General features: G+C 42.4%; 2 protein-coding genes and 2 non-coding genes across 12 annotated transcripts; 3 read left to right on the top strand and 1 right to left on the bottom strand.

The window, feature by feature from the left end:
* Positions 1 to 1,156: 1,156 nt before the first annotated feature.
* LOC123451034 lies at positions 1,157 to 2,870 on the bottom strand. Its single transcript, XM_045128054.1, has 2 exons — positions 2,458 to 2,870; positions 1,157 to 1,502 (listed from the first exon to the last, which is right to left on the bottom strand). Exons 1-2 carry the CDS (start codon positions 2,817 to 2,819, stop codon positions 1,397 to 1,399), a joined length of 468 nt encoding a protein of 155 aa, XP_044983989.1. The 5' UTR covers positions 2,820 to 2,870; the 3' UTR covers positions 1,157 to 1,396.
* A 305-nt stretch (positions 2,871 to 3,175) lies between these two features.
* On the top strand, positions 3,176 to 14,485 carry LOC123450975 (protein timeless homolog). 9 transcript variants are annotated; one of them, XM_045128014.1, is made up of 25 exons: positions 3,179 to 3,301; positions 3,385 to 3,537; positions 4,474 to 4,633; positions 5,131 to 5,449; positions 5,555 to 5,689; positions 5,770 to 5,968; positions 6,046 to 6,176; positions 6,539 to 6,754; positions 7,537 to 7,703; positions 8,378 to 8,456; positions 8,662 to 9,468; positions 9,548 to 9,894; positions 9,980 to 10,096; positions 10,177 to 10,281; positions 10,458 to 10,673; positions 10,907 to 11,008; positions 11,557 to 11,667; positions 11,810 to 11,923; positions 12,153 to 12,263; positions 12,481 to 12,594; positions 12,824 to 12,934; positions 13,161 to 13,274; positions 13,487 to 13,597; positions 13,710 to 13,823; positions 14,064 to 14,485. In XM_045128014.1, exons 1-25 carry the CDS (start codon positions 3,199 to 3,201, stop codon positions 14,302 to 14,304), a joined length of 4,497 nt encoding a protein of 1,498 aa, XP_044983949.1. In that variant the 5' UTR covers positions 3,179 to 3,198; the 3' UTR covers positions 14,305 to 14,485. The 9 variants fall into 9 exon arrangements, with proteins under 9 accessions (XP_044983979.1, XP_044983956.1, XP_044983971.1 ...); XM_045128001.1 differs by having other exon boundaries at positions 5,549 to 5,689; positions 11,813 to 11,923; XM_045128009.1 differs by having other exon boundaries at positions 5,549 to 5,689; positions 13,164 to 13,274.
* A 730-nt stretch (positions 14,486 to 15,215) lies between these two features.
* Positions 15,216 to 15,287, top strand: TRNAQ-CUG. The gene has a single exon. It is a non-coding gene; the product is annotated as a tRNA-Gln (tRNA).
* Positions 15,288 to 20,857: 5,570 nt separating this feature from the next.
* Positions 20,858 to 20,929, top strand: TRNAQ-CUG. The gene has a single exon. It is a non-coding gene; the product is annotated as a tRNA-Gln (tRNA).
* Positions 20,930 to 22,425: the final 1,496 nt, after the last annotated feature.

Raw genomic sequence — 22,425 nt, 5'->3', positions numbered from 1 at the left:
AAAAATCACACACTTAATAGATGTGCAGAAGTTAAAAAAAGTGTTTCCACATTCTTTATTTATATAAGAAAGTACCGCACCCCTAAAAAAGTAGGGTGGATTGTCCATTAAAGTGACATGTCAAGCAAAACTTGACACACATTTGAATCAGTAAAGTTTTCTGTGAAAATAAAGAATTTTTTTTTTGGGATCATGTTAGATTAAACAAAAGGCGTAATGAGCAGAAATGTTCAATCAAATGTTTTTGGATAGCTCAACCCAACCTTATCGCTAATTTTCCGAGCGGCCAACGAAGATTGCGGTTTTTTGACAACCAAATCGAACTAGCGCCCGGCCGTGTGCGTTCTTGGGGGTGCAGTTAGCCTGGGATCGCGGGATGGGCGACGGTGCAAGTGGATCGGTGAGCTGGGCCAACGGCGGGTGGGGGCGGGGCCCGCACGTCCGATCCCGCGTCACCACGCACCACCCGCCGCGCGCCACGCGCCCACGTGTCGGCCGCGCCGCCGGGCTACGCGTCGCCGCGCGCGCGCCCCGACGGCCAGCGCGGCGTCCCGGTCATGCAGGTGACGTGGTGGCCGCTTCCTCCGCGGCGGGCCCCGCCGGAGCGGGCTTTCGCACCACGTGTGCGCCCCCGCCCATGTGCGCCTCGCATAGCGTCCCGGCCACGGCTGATTGGTGGGCCACGTGGCCCGCGTCGTGTGGAGGGGTGGGTGGGAGAAGCCGGTGACTGGGTGCCAGCTCACGCGGGGCTAGAAGGATAGCCCGCTTATCCTCTGACAGACCTGACGGATGGGCATGCGTGGCGTGCTGGCTTGATTCGACTGGACCAGCTGAGCCACCACTATTCCTCCTCATCATCAATTAAAATAAGATTGAATACAAAAATCAAATAAAAAAAGATCGAATAAAAAAATAAAATAAAAACAAAGGTGAGTCACCTCCTACTACTAGTACTGCCCAATCGGCTAGGACTCAAAGTAGACCGACAGTTGCTTCTACTTCTACCGCAGAACGCTACACTCATTTTTGCAGGTCAATCTTACAAATCCATTGCATCTTGGATGCAGAAAACAAACTGACATCAAACATCTGACTATGGTGTTATCAACAGAAATCCAGAGAAAATGCAGCTCAAAAAAAGAAGAAGAAAAAGAAATCCAGACAAAATGTTTTCTTAGAAGAGAAAATGTCTGTACAAGTCTGCTTGAAAACAGAGGCGACACTGGCACTGAATGCTGACATCTCGCTTGTGTTGATTAACCACGTTGAAATTAGTGTCACATGACTGAATTCCGACATTACATTAGACTTGAACAATGGATTTTGCATGGAGTGGTCGTGCTTGGACAGAGGGTCCTAGTTTTGATCGAGCTGGGTGATGGATGGGGATTGATTATCAAGGTCCGCCGAGGATGGCGTTCTCGATGTCTTCTCTGCTCAGGGCGTAGCTGAACCTCCTCTCCATGTCCTTCTCCAGGTTCCCGGGGCCGCTCTTCAGGTATCTGATATTAGGTTGATTCAAGATAGTAGGGTTCAGTGATTAATAATCAGTTTCTTGGCAAATAATGATTCAGCCGATCAGCAAAGAATCTCATGCTTTCTAGTGCCGTTAGGTTGTAGGTTCGATCTTAGAAAAATTCAGGTAGCCATGTGCTAAATTATAAAAGAGTCAGTATGTTCTGGTGAGGGTAGAATAGAATGACATCTCTATTTAAAACAACAGTAGTATTTGCATTCGCAGCGTGGTTAGCAGTGGAGGATTTGCAGATCCACCACAATCCTTGGGGAAAATGAAGACAACCAACTGTTGAGCAATGTGACGTGCCGATTACTACTCCCTTCGTTCCTAAATATAAGTCTTTTAAGATATTTTACTAAAAGTCTACATACGAAGCAAAATGAGTGAATCTATACTCTAAAGTATGTCTATATACATCCGTATGTAGTCCACTAATAAAACCTCTTTAAAGAGGTATATTTAGGAACGGAGGGAGTAGTTGCTACACTGGGCTAACTACGCCGCAAGAACACACTGGAAGCATTGCATTTGGTGTTATGAGGATGCGGCTTGATCTTGGAATTCAGGTGGTCAGGGGTGCTAAATTATGAAGTCAATAGTAGTATGATCTGAGAAGTGCAGGCCATTTGTTTCTGACTAAAAGAGCAGTAATCGCACTGTCAGCTTGGTTATCAGTGTAGTATTTGTCGAGCTAGCTGAACAATAATCCTTTGGCTTGGGATGATAAAAATGATGAACTGTTGAGCATTCTGACATGTCTATTCGGCTAACTAAGCTGCAAGAACACACTGGCATCATCGAATTTTTCAGCCGAAGCAGGAGCAAGAACTGTCTGAAGCCGAATCAATGCACAGCGCTCTCCAATTCCTCTTCAGTCGGAGAGATTTTTTTTTTCTACAGAAGAGCGGCGCGGCGGCCGGCGTGGGCGGGCGGGTTACCTGATGTGGAGGTCGGTGACGTCGAGGCTGAGGCGGGCGTGCCAGAGCGGCGTCTCGGCGACCCAGACGGCGCGGTCCTCGCGGGACTGCGCGAACCCGACGCTGCGCAGCCACGCCTCGATGCACGGCAGGCTGTGCGCGTACAGCGGCTTCTTCTTCTCCGGCAGCCGCTCCAGCCACTCCGCGTCCGCCGCCACCGCCGCCGCCGCAGCCGCCACGCCCCTCCGCCGGGCCATCAACATCATCCCCCGCGCGGCTCCGTGCGGCGGCGACGGGCGCGCGGCCCCGCTCCTCATGAGAGGGTGGGGGCGGAGGGCTGGGGCAGCCAGGGCGCGGAGCGAGCTCGGCACCGCCATGGACATGGTCGCTCGGTCGCTGCCTTCTTCTCCTCCGGCTTTGCTCCGGTCTGATCCTTACCTTTTTTTTCCTTCTTTCTTCTTCTTTTTTTCACTCAGCAGTCGGGCCGTAATTGCTGGGTGATCCACTTAGTCGGGCCGAATGGGCAGGTGAGAGGCCCACTGGACGGAGGGAGGGAGAGCGAGGGGCCAGTGACGGCCCACCGAGCGGAGACAAAAGCGCGGGAAACCCCCGTAGGAATGGCGCGCGGCGGCGGCAAAAATCACCCCAAATCTCATCGTCTTCTCCACACCGCTTCCCTTCCGTCCCGCTCCGCTGGATCCACCTCTCCTCCCCCCACCCCACCCCCACCCCGCCTCCACGCACCGGCCCTAGCGGAGCGGCATGGACTCGGCGATGCTCTCGCTCACCTGCGCCGGCCTCGGGGCCGCGGAGGAGGACGACGACGGGGCCGCCGTCGGCTACGTCAAGGGCGAACACTGCCTCGGTACGCCCCTCCTCCCTTCCGTTCGCCTCCGGCCGTTCGGTGTTCGCTGACCTCCGCTGCGCGCGCGTTTCTGTTTTCTGCAGACAACCTGAAGGATCTGCAGAGGCTGCTGCGGCGGGACGACCCGGAGCGGCGGGAGGTCTTCAAGCAGGTCTGCAAGTGGAAGATCGCGTCCAGGGATCTGGTGCCCATCATCGAGAACTACCAATCCGACCGCAACCTCGTCATCACGGCAGGTACACTTTTTATCCCCCCTCCTTCCTGAAACTCTGAAATTGTCGTGATGCTCTGCACGGACGGAGCCCACACAAGATCTGAAACTCTAGTGCAATTAGATTAGATTAAAAGAACTGATTTTGAGGGTAGAGGAGCCTCTGAAACTGTCCACATTTTGCTGCCTCGATTCTTGGAAGCGAATTTGCACATTCCATAACCAGGTCATCATTTCTCCTATCGTGCATATCTGTGCAGTTCTGTTGTACAACTTATATATTGCTAAACAAAAACAAGTAGTGGCTGTCAGTTCGGATCCGTTTGCTAAATAACAGTATCCGCTATCTAATTTTCAGTGGGCAGTTTTTCTTATCTGAGGTTATCAGTCTGTAGTTTTGAACTTCAGGAGTACTTGGTTACATGGAAGAGTTTGTTAACCAGACTGAAGATCATGATCCCTGCTCTCCCTACATTGACAAATATGCAATGGTTTTGAACTTTGTTATGCATGGAAGGTCCCAGGCTCTACTCCCTATGTTCGCAAATATACATTGTTGTAGCCACTAGAATGATCTCCGTGGTGATTCTTTTTAGCAAACTTCCGCCATAAATCTTTGAGCATTAATCTCTTGAGAAACTTGATCATTACTTACGGTCATAACATTTTGGTAAAATCTATAAGAAATTGTTATGGGTGTAATTCAGTCTTATAGATTAGGATATGGTAGTCTGATAAGAATGCACGCTCCTTCGTGCCATGTTTTGACCCTGAAGACCTAAATATATGTTAAGGGTCAAAGTTTTATTTACTTGTAATTCATCTGGAATTGAGTTTGTATCAAGTTCTATCACTGTAATATTTGTCTCTTACCCTTTATATAGCTACATGTTGTGCTTTTAATTGGATTAACTGATGCGACATTACAAGGCTTATTGTTTTCCTTCCTTTTTTTTTGAAGTGAAAGTGCTGGTATTCCTTACCATGCCTGTCGATCCTTTGTCAGAGGATGTTGCTCAACAGATAGAGTATCTGTGGGATTTGAAGGCTGCACTGACACGGAATGTTGCAATCGCAGTGATTGTGTCTCTTCTTGAGGACCCATTGGATCATCTGGAAAGGTGAATTCACTTCCGTTGCTACTTTCGGTTCCACTTGTGTATCAGATGAGGTCATGCTTTTATCATGCTGTAATATGTTTGTAAGTTATAATTTATCAATGTCATTGGCACATGAGCAAGATGATTATGCCTGATCTGCATGTCAATTTGATGCTAGCTACTATCTTCATCTGCACTGGACTATGCTCGTGAAACAAAAATAAATATGCACCTGTTTTTTTTTCTTTCTTTTTATCAAAACTGCGACCAAACATAAGGTATTTGATGTACCCATTAAAGTGTAAATAATGCCCAAAAGACTACTATACTTATTCCTTAAAATATATTATATTTATCCTTTTCTGTTTTGTTGCATAAAGGCCAGTTGTGCAAATAGCATGCATGTTCTGTCAATTCTCATTCCGTCCTGTTCACATTGATTTACTAGTTCAATTACACCATGTTTCCTTTGCTCTAGTAAGTTCAACGTTCATGAATTACTTTTCAATGGCAATCAGAACTTCATTCGCGGAAGATGACTGGAAGCTAGTACAGCTGGTGCTTACTTTATTCCGCAACGTCTTGGCCATTCAAGAAATCACATTGCCTCAGAAGGCATCTGGGGAAGCTACCCAGTTATTGTACCTGGCTGACAGCTTTTTAGAGCTCATGTTTAAAGAAAATATGATGGACCTAATCTTAGTGCTAGCTCAACATATTGATGAGCCCTCTGGTTATCTCAAGCATGAAAACCTTCTTTTGTTGGAAATCTTTCATTATCTTTTCTTGGGCCGGGACCCAGAATTGATCGCCAAAGTTCGTACAGATGTCTCAAAGGTTATACCTGTTCTTCAAAACGAATTAATCTATTTCTCTAGATGACCCCTTTCCTGTGACTTACAATGAGAACTATGTTACTCTTTCAATGTTTCGTAGGAGCAGGTCAATGGAGATATTGATACATCAGTTGATTCATTGAGATTGATGATGGAGAAGGAAGAGAGGGAAAAAAGGATGTTCAGGCAGCGAAACGCGGAGAATCACGCACTCAATGGAATTTTTACATGCCTTTCAGTGGTAGCGCATATAGTCTAATGCTGTTATTTAGATTCTACATCATAAGTGGATAAATCGTTGTGTTGTACATGATCTTACAGGATGGGTCTAAATCATTGTGCAAAGGGAATCCCAGCTCAGCAATGTCATCTGCAAATAGCCTCCGGAAAATACGTAATGTCCAAAGAGGCCCTCAGAAAAGGATAGCATGGGATAATGAACTTCTTTACATACCAAAGGAGGGTATTATGGAAATGCTAAGAAGTTTCATGGATCAATTTTTATCTGGAGGATATAATGGTAACTTAACCGCTCTGTTTACCAAACTATTACTATCCCATATTTTTATAAGCTTGAGATAACACAGTGCTTTTCAGTCCTGATGCAGTCTGTTTGTGATGATATCGTGAAGCAGCATGATTCTATCGAGACATCTGATAACATTACATTCTTCAAAGTCGTTTGCTTTGTCTTAGCTTTTCAACACGAGAAAGCATCAAATGCGCAGGTTTGGAACTGAACTCATGGGCTGTGATGCTCTGCATTTTCCTATACCTACTTGGCGTTTCATGTTCTTATTACCTAGGCAATGTTGACCGGAATTGCCAATATCTGCTCATATGTAGTTGGTTTTGTCTTCACTAATGCAATGCATGCAATTTAAGTTGTACGCCAGCGATTTCTTTTTGCAATACATACAACTTTGTTATGTTATCTTTTGTTTTTGTTAGATTTTTTAGTCTGTTACCTATTTTTTAGGGAATACATTAGCTTAATTGGACAGAATACCATGATTATAACCATTCATGCAGAAATGTGATTGTCATCTTGTTGTCACGCTGTTTTGTGACGTGTCATTCTTTTGGTCAGAAATCTAGTGCTGGGCCCCAGCTGTCCGAGACTTCACCAGGCAATGAATGTGATGATCTGCCGTTTCGTGGTGACATATGTGGACCTGTTGCAGCCACATTAAATGAAGACATGTTCAATGTAGTCTTGTCGAGGTGGCGTGATGCCTATGAAGACCTGAAGCATTCTAAGGATTACAAAACTCTTTCAGCTGCTGGCTCCTTAATGAAGAACATGGTAAGCAAATATGTATGCCGTACATTTAAGACAGGGACACTATACGTAGATCTTGTATATCTCTTCCATTTTTCTTCTTAGCCAATGAGCTTGAGAACGGTTTGTATACCACTATGTTGACATTGACATTAACATTCTCAAACAAAAATAGTAATGCTTTAAGCAAGTGAAGTCTGAGTAAAATCAGCCAGGCTTAACTTTGAAAATTTGATCCATTGTTTTGGTTGAGCTTGGTTCAGTTTCTGTTCCTGAAAAAGGTTTATAACAAGTAAATTGGAGTATTGCTCAGATAGCTGTGCCAAAACCAAATTTGCATTGCCAACTTTGATCTTGATTAAAAAGAAAAGTAGACATTGAAACTAGGCTTGAGCGTGGTTTGTTTACTGTTTATCCATAACTAGGCGAAGTTTGAAGCCATTTCACTACCAGCAAGTAGTATGATTTATTTATCAACTTCTGCTCCCTGAATGTTGGTGGTAATGACAAGTATCAGCTACCAAGCACCTAACTAGTAACCAGATATTAATTTGTTAAGCTTCATAAACTGCATATAGGATCTATTGGTTATTTTTATTTATCATTTGTTGTCTGAGAACTCTGTTAAACTTGGTCTACAAAGAGAATCACAAAACATTGCTAGTCTGAAAAGGAGATTTTTTTTTTCTTAAGAAATATGAACTTGCTTAGTTTCATAATTCCCTGAGCGTGTTCCTTTAGTATGTTTTCATGGTCTCTATCTTTGACTTATCCGAATCCACACACCAAACAATTTTCCTTTGCAGATTGGCATGATATATTTGGTGGTAAAAGTTCATCCTGAAGATTCAAGGGAATCTCAAACAGCCCGTGTTTTACTGTATAAGCTGTTCTATGATCAGACAGAAAGAGGCCTCACTAAGTTTCTCCTGAACTTGTTCAGATCTTTTGATACTCATAAGCAACCAAAAAGGTTCATACAAAAGTTCCTTTTTCAGAAATTCATAATATGTTATGTACCAGTATTTATTTACTGCTTAAACATGACGCGTTGGAATATGCTAAAGGGACTGAATCGCTATTATGCTTTGCTGACATGTATTTGATAGAAACTTTACTTTGCAATTTGCGCATACTTGTCTGCTTGGTAGAAATGATGCCCACATGTATATGCAACTTATAGACATCCATTAGAACAATAGTCTTGTTCCCAACATGTACTTCAAGCAGTTCTCCGTGTAACATTTTTCCATTATGAAAATTAGGGATGTTCTCTAGTTGTTTCCCTGCTTTACAAAAGTTCAATGTACATCTTGAATACATTGGGCCCAGCGGGCGCACATTTGTTTTTCTTCCTCCATTGCACCTGAAAATACCAGTGCGTGCACATTCTAACATTTAGCTTATGGGTGCACATTGTAAGTTGCAACTCTTGTGATGTCTAATGATAAAAGTGGGATCTATGAATGTACAAGTTGTTGCACCCTGCACCCTATGGTTTTTTGAAAGGGTATTTAAGGATTTTGATGTAGTTTATTTCTGCACAATGGAGGTCCACAATATTTTGTTTATTCATTTAACGAACTAAATGTACGCTCTACTTGTATATGCTTCCAACCATTGTTTCACTTGTCTGTTTTTTATCAGTGCTCTTGCGGATTTACTAGAAACAGTTCATATCATGCTACAGCTGATGGAGAAGCTTCAAGCACGTGGTGCTTTAAGGGTATGTTGGTTTCAGTCCCAACATCAATATATTCTTGCTTGTGTCGTCCACCACAAGTTACATCAAGTGTGGATCGTCATTCTTCAGCAACTACGTTTTATTGTACCAAATTTCAACTGCTTATGTAAAGATGACAAGCTTCATGCTGAAGCAATCGGACCCTCCTTCCTTTTTGATATGATTATTAATCACCCCCTCAATTTAGGTTGCGAAAAGGACAAGAAAGGGCAGAAAAAGGAAGACGTCAGAGGACAAACATGAGAGTACCAAACTTGAAACAGAGAATGTGGAGCAGAGCTATATAGACCCAACAGATGGGACTAAAGCTGCATCTGATTCACTTCCAGATTTGGGAAGTGAGGATCCTCTAGCAGAACCTACTCTCTCGGAGCAAGTGAAAGTTGATTCCGATGGCACAGATCTGCCAGATACAATTGTGGATACGGCTGTTAATCTGGAGAGCACAACACAGCTTGGAGGTGATCCATCTTCTGCAGGCAGTGGTGAAAAGGAAAGAAATCCCATTAATGAAGAGGATGATACTTGTACCACACAGCTTGGAGGTGATCCATCTTCTGCAGGCAGTGGTGAAAAGAAAAGAAACCCCATTAATGAAGAGGAAGATACTTGTACCACACAGCTTGGAGGTGATCCATCTTCTGCAGGCAGTGGTGAAAAGAAAAGAAATCCCATTAATGAAGAGGAAGATACTTGTACCACACAGCTTGGAGGTGATCCATCTTCTGCAGGCAGTGCTGAAAAGAAAAGAAATACCATTAATGAAGAGGAAGATGCTTCAGATTCTTCAAGTGATGATGGCCCCCCAGCTACAAGTGAAGTTGATTTTGACGTATCGCGGTTAATATCCAGCCTAGCCAACAATTCTGTTGTCCAAAATATATGCTGGTTGTTGAAGTACTATAAGACTAACTCCTTTCGAACAAACCATTACATCATATGCATGCTGCGGAGATTCTGTGAAGATCTAGATGTGTCACCAATGCTATATCAGGTAATAGCTTCCTGTTATATATTTTTCATCAGGGCTGTATTTTCTTGGGGTCTGACATTATACTCTCTGTCTTGTGCAGCTATCGCTTCTGACTACTTTCTATGATATATTAGCTGAACAGAAGTCTTCGAGTTCAAAGGAGTATGCAAATATTGTAAATTTTCTTTCTAAAATTGTAAGGAAGTTGGTGAGAGCAATGAAAAAACAGCCACTGTTATTTGTTGATACACTCTTTTGGAAGACAAAAAAGGAATGCCACTGCATTGATGCTGATTATCTACTGAATGAGCTCAAGGGAGATGGTTACAGTAAGGGTAGTGAAGTTGGTTCAAGTAAGGGATGGGGAGGTTCAGTAAATATAGCAGATTCTCTTGGTGATGATGAAGCTGACTATGATATACCACATGAACCATATGATGGTGATAAGTAAGTTTGTCTTGTGTATGTCCAATTGTCCATTAATGTTGTGTTAGTAGATAATTTATTTCCATTCATGTGTGAACTTGAACAGGAATGGAGATTCATCTTCTGGTGAACGGGAAGGCGATACTCAGAAGAGCATGGGCGCCAGAGACAAAAGGAGCATATTACTGTCACTTTCAGACAGTGAAGCTGAGGATAATGATAGGTTTGTTTTATTTCTAGCTCTGCATTTGAACACAGATGCTTCCCCTAGACTAGCTCTTTGATTAGATTGACTTGATTTAGGACTACTATATCTAGAGGCTCTCAGAATAAAGAGGCCCCAAAGAGACGAGGGCGATCCATTTTTAATGAAGAGCAAGAGAAGCTTATCAGAGATCTTCATGAGAAGTAAGTGATCAATTTATGTCAAGAAAGGATAAGATCACTGTCAATTCATAGAACATGCTTCGCCAAGCTGGAACTGGAAAGAAGTGATGTTTGTACTTATGAGTATGTAATAATGTTTAGTACTTGGGCATGAATCACATGATGATCCCCGAATGTTTATTCCTTGTATGTTACAGATATAAGGATGACCGCAAATGCAGTCATCTAATTGCTGAAGCTCTAGATCCCAGTGGAAAGATATCGTCGGCTCAAATTTCTCGAAAGCTTACACAGCTAGGTCTCAGGAATGTCACTAGGAGGACAAAAGTTCCAGAGGCATCTCTTTCAGCAGAAGGTCTGGTTGCACAACCGCAAAACGACATGCTGGATGATCCCCAGCCAGAAAGCACACGGTGAGTATTATAAAGGATGAGCTGTGCCATTCTTCCTCCATGGCTGTGAACCTGTATTACAAGCTTGACATTCAGTTATGCACAGTTAGCAGTAAGATGGAACACTCAATTTGGCATGTTAAAGATGTCAGAACTAGTGCATACAATGCCCTAAGCACATTCTGAAAATAAATTAGTGTGATTTAATAGCTAATTGGTTGTTACTTGTCATTAAGTCTAGCTTGCATTTTCAGGCGCAGAAGGAAAAGACTACATCGGTTAAGCAGTAAGGATGACAACAACGATAATCATCCAGTATCATCTGATGAAGAAACATTGCAAGCACTTAAGGCCAGGTAAATTCCCGCATTGAGTTGCTTTCATGAGTTAATTTTATTGGCATGATATTTTTTTCTTTGCGTTTGTTTTGCCCTTAATAAAAGGATATGCAAAGCTTTTGTGTGTGCTACAAAAAAACTGTTTTGCTATTAAAAAAGCCTTTATATCAGAAAGTATGATTGATGAAAATGGCTGGAAATTTTGCCAGCATGTAATTGAAATCAATAAAGAATGTCGATATTTTTGCTTAACTCTATTTGAAGTTGCCAGTGATTACGACTGAAATGCCATGGGATGTATGAAAAAACAGTTGCTTCTGCAAAATAGAATCATATTATTTGATCTTGTATGTCATTTATTCTTTAGACTACAGTCCATAGCATGTATTGTCAAGTTAGTTTTTCTTAGTTTCATCATAGGCAAAATATGCAACTAATTTAGGACTCTAGGTTGCATTTTCCCTTCCTAAGAACTGAGAGTGAACATGCCACAGATATGTGAAATAGTTTTATGCTGTGTCTTTGTCTGTTTTGACATATTGAGTGTTTCTCTTCATCTATGGCAGAACCAAAAATAAGGAGCCGCCTTCAGTGGACCTTTCACGGAGTAAATCACGGCATCAAGAGGCTCCGCAAGGGACATATTCTGATGATGAGACCATAGGATCTCTGCTTAGGTAAGCTCATTCAGCTTCATATACATAAAAAACTGATCACTGAATGTTCATGATGCCAGTTGTTAAAACTCATTGATTTATATGCTATGATTTTCTTCCCTCAACACATTTTACTAGGACTAACTACTTTTATTTTAAACAGTAGAGGAAAGAAGAAAAGGTTATCGATATCAGATGTTACAGAGAATAAACAAGAACACCTAGATTCTTCGAAGAACATTGCTCCGGGCGTTGAGACTATAGGTTCAAATGTCATGTAAGCTCCTATAAGTTATATACCTCACATACTTGGAATATCTTAATATCCGAGGGTGTATGTTTTCTCTTATATTGTTTCTATATTATGCACTTATGCCTAGTGAAAACTGAAAACAGTCAATAACCAGTGAGAGTATCTTACTATATCATCTCCAATAATAATTACTATAGTACTTGATGCTGCCTTCTTTTTTGACACGCTGAATGTTCCCCTTCATCTATTGCAGAACCAAAAATAAGGAGCTGCCGTCCGTGGATCTTGTACCCAGTATATCACAGCATCAAGAGACTTCGCAGGGCACAGATTCTGATGATGAGACCATAGGATCTCTTCTTAGGTGAGCTCAATCAGCTTCATATACAAGGCTGCATGCATCACTCGATGCAGAGGCCGGGGCGATGCCTCCTTTTCTAAAAAAAAATCAGCTTCATATACATCAAGAACTGATTACTGAATGTTCATGATGCCAATTGTTAAAACTCATTAATTTACATGCTATGTTTTTCTTCCCTCAACACATTGGACTGGGATTAATTACTTCTATTTTTAATCAGTAGAGGGAAGAAGAAAAGGTTATCGACATCAGATATTACAGAGAATAAACAAGAACACCTAGATTCCCCGAAGAACATTGCTCTGGGCGCTGGGACTATCAGTTCAAATGTCATGTAAGCTCCTATAAGTTATATACCTCACATACTTGGAATAGCTTAATATCCAAGGGTGTATGTTTTCTCTTATATTGTTTCCATATTATGCACTTATGCTTAGTGAAAACTGACAACAGTCAATAACCAGCGAGAGTACCTTACTATATCATGTCCAATAATAATTACTATAGTATTTGATGCTGCCTTCTTTTTTGACACGCTGAGTGTTCCCCTTCATCTATTGCAGAACCAAAAATAAGGAGCTGCTGTCCGTGGATCTTGTACCCAGTATATCACAGCATCAAGAGACTTCACAGGGCACAGATTCTGATGATGAGACCATAGGATCTCTTCTTAGGTGAGCTCAATCAGCTTCATATACATCAAGAACTGATTACTGAATGTTAATGATGCCATTTGTTAAAACTCATTAATTTATATGCTATTCCCTCCGTCCCATAATATAAGAGCGCTTTTTACACTACACTAGTGTAATAAACGCTCTTATATTATGGAACAGAGGGAGTATGTTTTTCTTCCCTCAACACATTGGACTGGGATTAATTACTTCTAATTTTAAACAGTAGAGGGAAGAAGAAAAGGTTATCGACATCAGATATTACAGAGAATAAACAAGAACATCTAGATTCTTCGAAGAACACTGGTCCTGGCGTTGAGGCTATCGGTTCAAATATCATGTAAGCTCGTATAAGTAATTTACCTCACATACTTGGAATAGTTGCATTGTTTCCTGTATTATGCACTTTATGCTTAGTGAAAGCTGAAAACAGGCAAACATGAATAATCATCTGGAGTACCTTACTATAGTATGTGCAATAATGATCGCTCTAGTACTTGTCGCTGCCTTGTCTGTTTTGATGTATCGAGTTTTTCCATTCATCTATTGCAGACCCGAAAGTAAGGAGCTGGCCTCGGTGGATCTTCCACCGAGTATATCACAGCATCAAGAGGCTTCGCAGGGCACAGATTCTGATGATGAAATCATAGGATCTCTGCTTAGGTGAGCTCATTCAGCTTTACATAAAAAAGGAACTCAATATTGAATGTTCATGTATCATGTGCCAATTACTAAACATCATCAATTTATATGCTATGATTTTCTTTAACAACAGAGGAAAGAAAAGAAGGTTATCTAGTACATCAGATGTTACAGAGAACAAACAAGAACACCAAGAATCTTCGAAGAACATTGGTCCAGGCGTTGAGACTACAAGTTCAAATGTCATGTAAGCTCATTTAAGTATTTACCTCACATACTTGGAATAGCTTAATATTGTTTTTGAGGCAGAATAGCTTAATATCTAAGGGCATATGTTTGCTCATATACTGTATATATACACACTTTATGCCTAGTGAAAGCTGAAACATGCAGGCATCAATAACCATCAATAGTGCATTAATTACCATAATATGTGATATTATGATTTTGCTTTGAACACTTACGAAATGAACCTCTCACTTTTCAGGGATGCTCCTCTCCATCCGGAGTTGAACCCATCTAACGATAACGGTGGTGATGCTGGTGAGGCTGTACTGCTGGATGACTTCAGTGAGCCTGAGCTGGATGGTAGTGAAGATGCCGAGCAACGGATCGTTGACGACAAAGACATGTCTGAATCTGGGGACATGACAGGCTCTAATGCCAGTCAGAAGGCTGGGTCGAAAAGAAGACTCAGAATGGTGCTTGACGACGATGACGACGAGTAGTTTACTTGAAATTAGTGAGTGAAACGTCGGACACTGCAGCTGTTTGGACTAATTTGTTTGCCATGCTGGTCCTGGTGTGCCAGTCGTATGAAGGTTGTATGAGAATACAGTGCTCTCTTTGTTTAACTTGCATGATTCATTCTCTATGATAATAAAGAGTGCCTCTATGTTTAACTTGCAATTGGAGCCAGTTTCCGTGAGTACTCCCTCCGTTCCTAAATACAAGTCTTTCTATACATTTCACTAGGGGAATACGTACGGAACAAAATGAGTGAATCTACACTCTAAAGTATGTCTATATGCATCCGTATGTAGTTCCTTAGCGAAACCTCTAAAAAAGACTTATATTTAGGAATGAAGGAAGTACGTTTCATGTCAGGAATGCCATCTTGTATTACACTGAATTACTCAGAGTTCAGGAATATCACTCATAAAAACAGACTGAAAACTCTGCTAGTGGTTTACTGCTCAGTTGATTTGCAAGAATTTTGTAGAAAACAGAACACATCACATCGGTAACTGGCGAGAGTAGCAATGTACCATGCTGTAGTATGTGCAAAGATTTTTCGAATGTAAAATGAACCTCTCACTTTTAAGGGACGCCCCTCTCCATCTGGAGTTGGTGAGGGGTGTAACATAATGGTGGTGACGCTGAACTTCTGGATGAATATAGTGAAGCTGAGCTGGATGATCGTAATGATGCCAAGCATCGGTTCATCATCGATGACAGAGACTAATGTTAGTCGGAAGGCTGGTTTAAAAATAAGACACGGACTAGTGATTGACGACAATGACGATGAGTAGTTTAACGCGAATTATATGAGGATTGATCAGTCCCTGAAAGGGTAGTCGGATGCCTGACCCTCTCTTCTTATTACGAATATACCAACTGGAAAACTGAATCATCGAATGGTCCCATGGTCTAGTGGTTAGGACATTGGACTCTGAATCCAGTAACCCGAGTTCAAGTCTCGGTGGGACCTCTTTTTTTCTTCTATGATTTTTCTGTACTTTGAAAACAACATACGACATTTCCTATTCTTCTGTGCTTGAAAAAATAGCATTCCTCATTTTTTTTTCAGGAACAACCTCCTAATTGATCTTATCTATATTGCCAATTATTACTTTCTTATTAGGTTCTCGCTGTTATTTTGAATCTTGTCCATGGAGTTTGCCTTTTTTGTTTGTAGTTTTCCATACTCATTTTTGTGAAATGCAATTTTTCATGCAACATACGACATTCCATGTTTCTTATATAGTAAATTTATCCAAATCAGCAATATTGTTGTCTTTTTCTTGAAAAGGTTACCCAATCTATCTGCATCAATCGATGCATACAATTGTCTTTATTAATTATTTAACAAAGAACTGACAGAAACATACATCAAGTCACCCAAAGCCACTACTCATACCTACAAACTCGATAATATGAAGTACCTTCACTTCTTATATCTAAAACCGGTGTCGTCGTCGACATAACGTATCGGAACCTATAACCGGCGCAACAAATCTAAAGCGTACACCACATCCACACATTTTAGAAGGCACCATCACCAATCCATCTTCACGAGATAGATCTGCATCATCCTTGTCAGTCCGACCATCTGTCGACGCCACCACAGCACCCAAGGACACCACCTTCCTGCGCGTAAACTGCTGAGCACGTCGCGGTCGCTACCGGTACACCGCAACACCTGCCGCGAAGTGCCACCAGCCGACACAGCTTGATGTCTCTGAAAGAACTGTCATGCGTAGCACCGGTCGAACATGCATGACACAACTGAAAAGACCTCGATGACGCCTAGAGGGGGGTGAATAGGCTATTTAAAAACTTCTTCGGATTTGGCTTGAACCTAATGCGGAAATAAACTAAGAGGGTACTTGTCAAGCACAAATCCTAAATGCACTAGGCACTGCAACGTGTATCAACAACACGATCTACCAAGATGGACACAATACAGTTACTAACAAGCACAAGTAAGTTACACAAACTTACTTGAGCTATATCACACGACAAGTAGGTGAACAATACAAGATACTAGATCACACTATATCAACACGATGTATCAAGGGCTGCAAGTATGAACGTGTGGATATAGAGGGTATGCTTGAATGATTAATCTTGTACAAGAAATGGCAAACACAATATAATGAGCACAAGCAATATGCAATGTATGTATGCTCAAATAACACAAGTAAACCACAAGTAAGGAGTTAGGGTTAAGGATAACCAAGGTCACTGAGACGAAGATGTATCCCGATGTTCACTTCCTTGAAGGGAAGCTAGTCACCGTTACAGAGGTGGATGTTACCACGAAGGCACACCAATGCCACGAAGGCTCACCCTATTCTCCCTTTGAGATAACACCACGAAGGCGTTTCTTAACCACTAGTGGTAAGCCTTTGAGGTGGCTTCCAAACCCTCACAAACTTTTCCGGGGGAAATCACACGGATTGATTCCTCTCCGAAGAACTCCTACCGCCTAGGAGTCTCCAACCTCCAAGAGTAACAAGATCACGGGAAATGCTCAAAACTTGCTCAAATCACAAATAGCTTGGGTTGAGAGAAGGAGAGGGAGACGATCTATCTTTTGATTGGAACAAACCTCAAAGGGGCTCACAAATGCTCTTGGGATCTAAGATTTGGAGTGAGAAAATGTGTGTGAGGTGGAAATGTGTTCTTATGAGGATAAGGCTGTGTTAGGCAACCCTCTCACGAAGTGGGAGGGGGGTATTTATAGTGGGGAGAGAAATACAGCCGTTGGGGATACTTTAAGTCACACAGGGTCCGGACGTCCGACAGTTGTCGGAAGTCCGGGCGTCCGCGAGGGGTCGGACGACCGACAGGGGTCGGTCGTCCGAGGCCTGTAGATACGACTGAAACTATTTTGAATTACACAGCGACCGGACGTCCGGAGAGGACCGGAAATCCGAGTTATACAACTCAACTTCTACTGGTGGTAGGTTCCGGATTTCCGACGAGGGTCGGACGTCCGGCCCTCGGACGTCCGGCCCTCGGACGTCCGGCCCTCGGACGTCTGGAGGGAGCCGGAAATCCGAGTTATAGAGCTCATGTTCTTCTGGTGCAGGGCTCCGGATTTCTGAAGCCTGTCGGTCGTCCGAGCCTTGACCGGCCCTCGGACGTCCGGAGGGAGCCGGAAGTCCGAGTTATATGGCTCAAGTTTCTCTGGTGCATAGTTCCGGAATTCCGAAGCTGGTCGGCTATCCGGGCCTCGGACGTCCGGAGAGAGCCGGAAGTCCGAGTTATATGGCTCTGATTTCTCTGGTGCATAGTTCCGGAATTCCGAAGCTGGTCGGCTATCCGGGCCTCGGACGTCCGGAGAGAGCCGGAAGTCCGAGTTATATGGCTCTGATTTCTCTGGTATAGGACTCCGGATTTCCGAAGCTATCGGTCGTCCGGCCCTCAGACGTCCGGAGGAGGCCGGATGTCCGAGGCACTGGTTCTGTTTTCAGATAACAGCAGAGCAGTGGAGATGTGGTCTGAACAGAAAGAGAAGATGTAGTTTGAGCAAGTTCATCGCAAAACCTGTGATCCCCTCTTAATAGTGCGGGATCCCTAAGGACTCAAGAATCATAAAAGAGTACTGATGATCCATACTTGAGTGTATACTTTTATTCGCTGATCATTACTCCGCACCACTAACGTCAAGGAACTGATACCTTTGAGTTAGCCCTTTCACCTGAGCTTGATGTTGTTGTTCCTTCTTGGCTCAAGTTGAAAGCAAGACATGATGAAGTCTTCAAGTAGCTTTCCCATACACAATGCGGAAAGCCTAGCTTATGTATTCATCTTCATTTGTCCACCATGTGAACATCCACAAGAATCAAGCATGTAGTGCTCAGGAATGCTTATCTTGATCTTGTCCTTGTTAGCACATGAGGTTGTCCTTGTCAGCACATGATCATTGACAATAGTTTCAATGATATATTCGTGCTGATCCGCTTGAACTTGCACACCACAATCTTGATGACGATCACGACTTGACGTCATCCTTCATGGGTTGTATGAGATCTTCCTTTTGACGCAAGCCCAATGAAAGCACACCTAACCCCCACATAGGAGTCTCACAAAGACCATGGGTTAGTACACAAACACGTAATGGACAATGCTTACCATACCATGGGATCACTTGATCCCTCTCGGTACATCTTGTACGCTTTGTGTGTTGATCATCTTGATTTGCTCTTTGTCTGAGATCTTGATCAACCTAGTGTTTCTATGACCATTCTTTGGATAATACCTTGAATAACATCTTGGTCATCATATAAACTCCTTGAACCCAACAGATCGACTTCAAGAAGTGCCTATGGACAAATCCTATAAATATAACTTAAAGCAACCATTAGTCCATAGGAGTTGTCATCAATTACCAAAACCACATATGGAGATATATGCTCTAACAACAACGTAGCACTTGTCGGTCAAGCATGTCTTGACATCACCACCGAAGCTCCGTGCAAGATGAAGCCGCTCCACCTCCTGCCTTTGTCTTCCAACGCCACTCCACAAACGATGCTTCCTAGAGAGAAACGACACCACAGTGTCATCATCATCCCATCTGGAAGACCGGATCCTAGGGTTTCCCCCGGAGAAGCACGCGTGGATCGATGATAGTTACACGGCGATGCCTTCATCAAGACAACGACACAGAACACCGCCATCGTCCGCCGTCGACTCGGTTTTCATCATCAACTATGTCTTCCCGACTCGTAGCCAAGACTAGATGACAGATCTCAAGATCCGACCACCAGCCTCAGGCCGGCCACCTCGATGGTGGATATGACCACCAGATCCGTCGCCGCATGGAGCGGGGCACAACAGCCGGCAACTGACCGAAGGCAACACCCACATACAACCGACCATCCACCAGATCCTCCACGACGCCCCTCCACGTTGCCGCTACCAAGCCGGAAAGGACAACTCAACCGCCTCCCAAGGCCGTGCCTAGAGCCCATCGTCGTCGGCTTGCATCCAATCTTGGTCGGCCATCGCGCCGCACCATGATCCGATCCGATCTCGGTTGCGCCACCACTCGCGTCGAGATCCCCCACCACCCCACACGCGAGCAAGGGAGGAGGACCTCAGCTACCGCCGTCTGCCTCGGGCTTAGCCCGATGACGTCTTTCGACGATAATGAAGGGATGGGAGGGAGAAGAGAAGGGCTGCGATGGCTAGATCGGGAGGACCTCCCATGTCGCCCGTGCGAGGGCGACATGAGGGTTGTTTCCGTCCGTCCATACCGCATCTAGGCACAAGGAAAGACCTGAATGCATTGTTCACTAGTACGTGTGTTTGCTAGTGCATATGGTGTCGCTATTTCATATCTTGTTTTGTCCCAAATACATGATAGATGTCCCGAAATTTCTTCCAATCTTCTCATATACTATATCACTAAACCCTTTAGAATTGGATGACTCTCATTCAATTGAGATCATCAATTTGGAATTGGGTCATCGATTTTGATCGAATCAACAATTTCTCACTTAATTATTTTGATCCTCTATAACACTAAGCTCTTTATTTTTTACGGCTTCACAATCAATTGAGTTTTCAACATGAAGTTGGGTCATCTAATTTTGACCAAGTCAACAATTCTACAATGAGTTCTCTCATTTTTTTTAATACACCATGCTCCTTAATTTTTAAGTTTCTTCCGTCAATCCTTGATTTTGACTCTGTCAATCCTTTGTTGTGGCAATGAAATCTCTAACTTCGTCAAGCTATTCCATTTAAAGCTCCTCATTCAACTCTTCAATTTTGATTGGATACATAATTGATTTGGTCGTTCATCCTGGCTACATGGTGGGATCTCTCGATGAATGAGTGACAAAATAGAAGTGTCGCGCATGGCACGTTTAGCATCAGCATAAGACACACATCGCACGATGTAAGTAACTTTCTCATGTTTTTTAACTAATTAAAAGGGGTCCTATTACATGGTCAAAAAAATCTACCCAAACACCATAATAAAAAAATGATACACTCACGAATGATTCGTCATTGGTTATACCAGACATTGTTCCACTAATCACTTACCGATTTGCACCGTTGGTCTACTTTTTTCCTAATCTCTAACCATAAATTAATACATCCATTTATAAGCATAATTCCGCAAAATATGTCCGTAGAACTAGCATGTGTGATAAAAAAATGCACTTTATTATATCCCCATCCATCAAACCAACTAATACGAATATTTATTAATTTTTTTTAAAACAGTACATGAAATATTTATAACCCTAAGAATATAAACGGCGTAGCAAAGCGCACGATGTCCTTCTAGTAGAAATCATTTCAGTGATCAATAACACGTATACAGTTTCTTCTTGGTTTTCACAGGCTAGTGATTGACGACGATGAGTAGTTTACCTTGAAATCCATCTAACGTTGACAAGCGCGAATTTTATGAGGATTGATCAATCCTTGAAAGCGTGCTCGATTTTCTCTGACAATCTACGACTCTCATATAGGATGCCTGACACGCTCTGATATTTATAAAAAGTTAACCTGCAAATAAATAAACAAATAAATGGTCCCATGGTCTAGTGGTTAGGACATTGGACTCTGAATCCAGTAACCCGAGTTCAAGTCTCGGTGGGACCTTTTGCCCTTTTTTTTTCTGTACTTGAAAACAACTTTTCCCTCTCTTTATTTTTTCTATACTTGAAAACAAGAGACATTCCCTATTCTTCATATACGATTATTCCTTTTTTTTTCTGTACTTGAAAACAACTTTTCCCTCTCTTTATTTTTTCTATACTTGAAAACAAGAGACATTCCCTATTCTTCATATACGATTATTCATATCTTTATTTTGAGATATATTACTTTCTTATTTGGTTCTTTGCTTTTTTTTTGTACTTGAAAACAACTTTTCCCTTTCTTTATTTTTTCTATACTTGAAAACAAGAGACATTCCCTATTCTTCATACGATTATTCATATCTTTATTTTGGGATTTATTGCTTTCTTATTTGGTTCTTTGCTTTTTTCTGTAGTTGAAAACAACTTTTCTCTTTCTTTATTTTTTCTATACTTGAAAACAAGAGACATTCCCTATTCTTCATACGATTATTCATATCTTTATTTTGGGATTTATTGCTTTCTTATTTGGTTCTTTGCTTATTATTTTGGGGACTTTCCTTTTTCCATTTTCACGTGCTTGATTATTTTTAGCATTCCTTATTTATTTTTTCAGGAGCAACCTCCTAATTGGTTGCATCTATATTGCCAATTATTACTTATTAGGTTCTCGCTATTATATTGAGTCTTCTTCATGGAGTTTGTCTTTTTGTTTGCAGTTTTCCGTACTTCCTTTTGCAAAGTGCAATTTTCCATACAACATGTGACACTGCATATTTTATACTCCATCTGTTCCTTTATATGATGTGTATTTGTTTTTTAATAAAAATTCACAATGTAAGGTGCATTTGTTCTAATTCCTCAAAACTCCGTGCTTAGCCATCCAGAAAAAGGAAATTATCTCTCCCTTCATTGCATTTATCTCTTCAATTCTATCTAACATAAGCAAGCAAAATGAAAAACTGAAGCAATACTGTGTTAAATGTCCCCGAAATAAGATATTTCAACAGAAGATCCACTAAATGTGTAATACATGTCACTAATGTATAACTACATGATAAAAAGCGGAATTTGCTCTAATTTGTATCGAATTAAGGTATTTTGCTACCTATCCTTGTGTAACCAGAACCTTACATCTTACACTATATATCACACTCGGCGACTGGTTGCCCTGGCGCAGGCGGCGCGACGGCTGCGGTGATCACCAAATACAGATCACCATCGGGGTGCAGGAGCGCCCATATGTGCACCTTCTCCTTCAGTTTCAGGCCACTCATTCCCACGAACCTCTGGTGGTTCTTCCCGAATTTCAACACCGAGGTGTGGCTGGAATCCCACGTGGTCAGCTCAGCGTCCATCTGATGACCGTCGCGGTTGACGACGACGTGCACGAGCAGCCCGCCGTGCTTCTTCCCCAGCATCCTCGGCTTCACCCCGTCGCAACCGGACGGCTGCGGCGTCGTCTTCTTCTTCTTCCGCGCCGGCTCTTCTTCGACCATGTTGGCCTCAATGCGTTGC

Source organism: Hordeum vulgare, chromosome 1H, assembly GCF_904849725.1.
Source record: "Hordeum vulgare subsp. vulgare chromosome 1H, MorexV3_pseudomolecules_assembly, whole genome shotgun sequence".
Classification (NCBI taxonomy): domain Eukaryota; kingdom Viridiplantae; phylum Streptophyta; class Magnoliopsida; order Poales; family Poaceae; genus Hordeum; species Hordeum vulgare.
The sequence above is the reverse complement of the archived record's forward strand: the minus strand, read 5'-3'. Positions and strand labels throughout refer to the sequence as shown.

Coding starts and splice junctions, on each gene's coding strand:
- LOC123451034 (XM_045128054.1), bottom strand. CDS start 2,819: ATGTCCATGGCGGTGCCGAGCTCGCTCCGCGCCCTGGCTGCCCCAGCC. Junction 1,503..2,457: donor GTCACCGACCTCCACATCAG/GTAACCCGCCCG, acceptor ACCTAATATCAG/ATACCTGAAGAGCGGCCCCG.
- LOC123450975 (XM_045127987.1), top strand. CDS start 3,199: ATGGACTCGGCGATGCTCTCGCTCACCTGCGCCGGCCTCGGGGCCGCG. Junction 5,690..5,769: donor TTTTTACATGCCTTTCAGTG/GTAGCGCATATA, acceptor ATGATCTTACAG/GATGGGTCTAAATCATTGTG. Junction 9,895..9,979: donor GAACCATATGATGGTGATAA/GTAAGTTTGTCT, acceptor GAACTTGAACAG/GAATGGAGATTCATCTTCTG.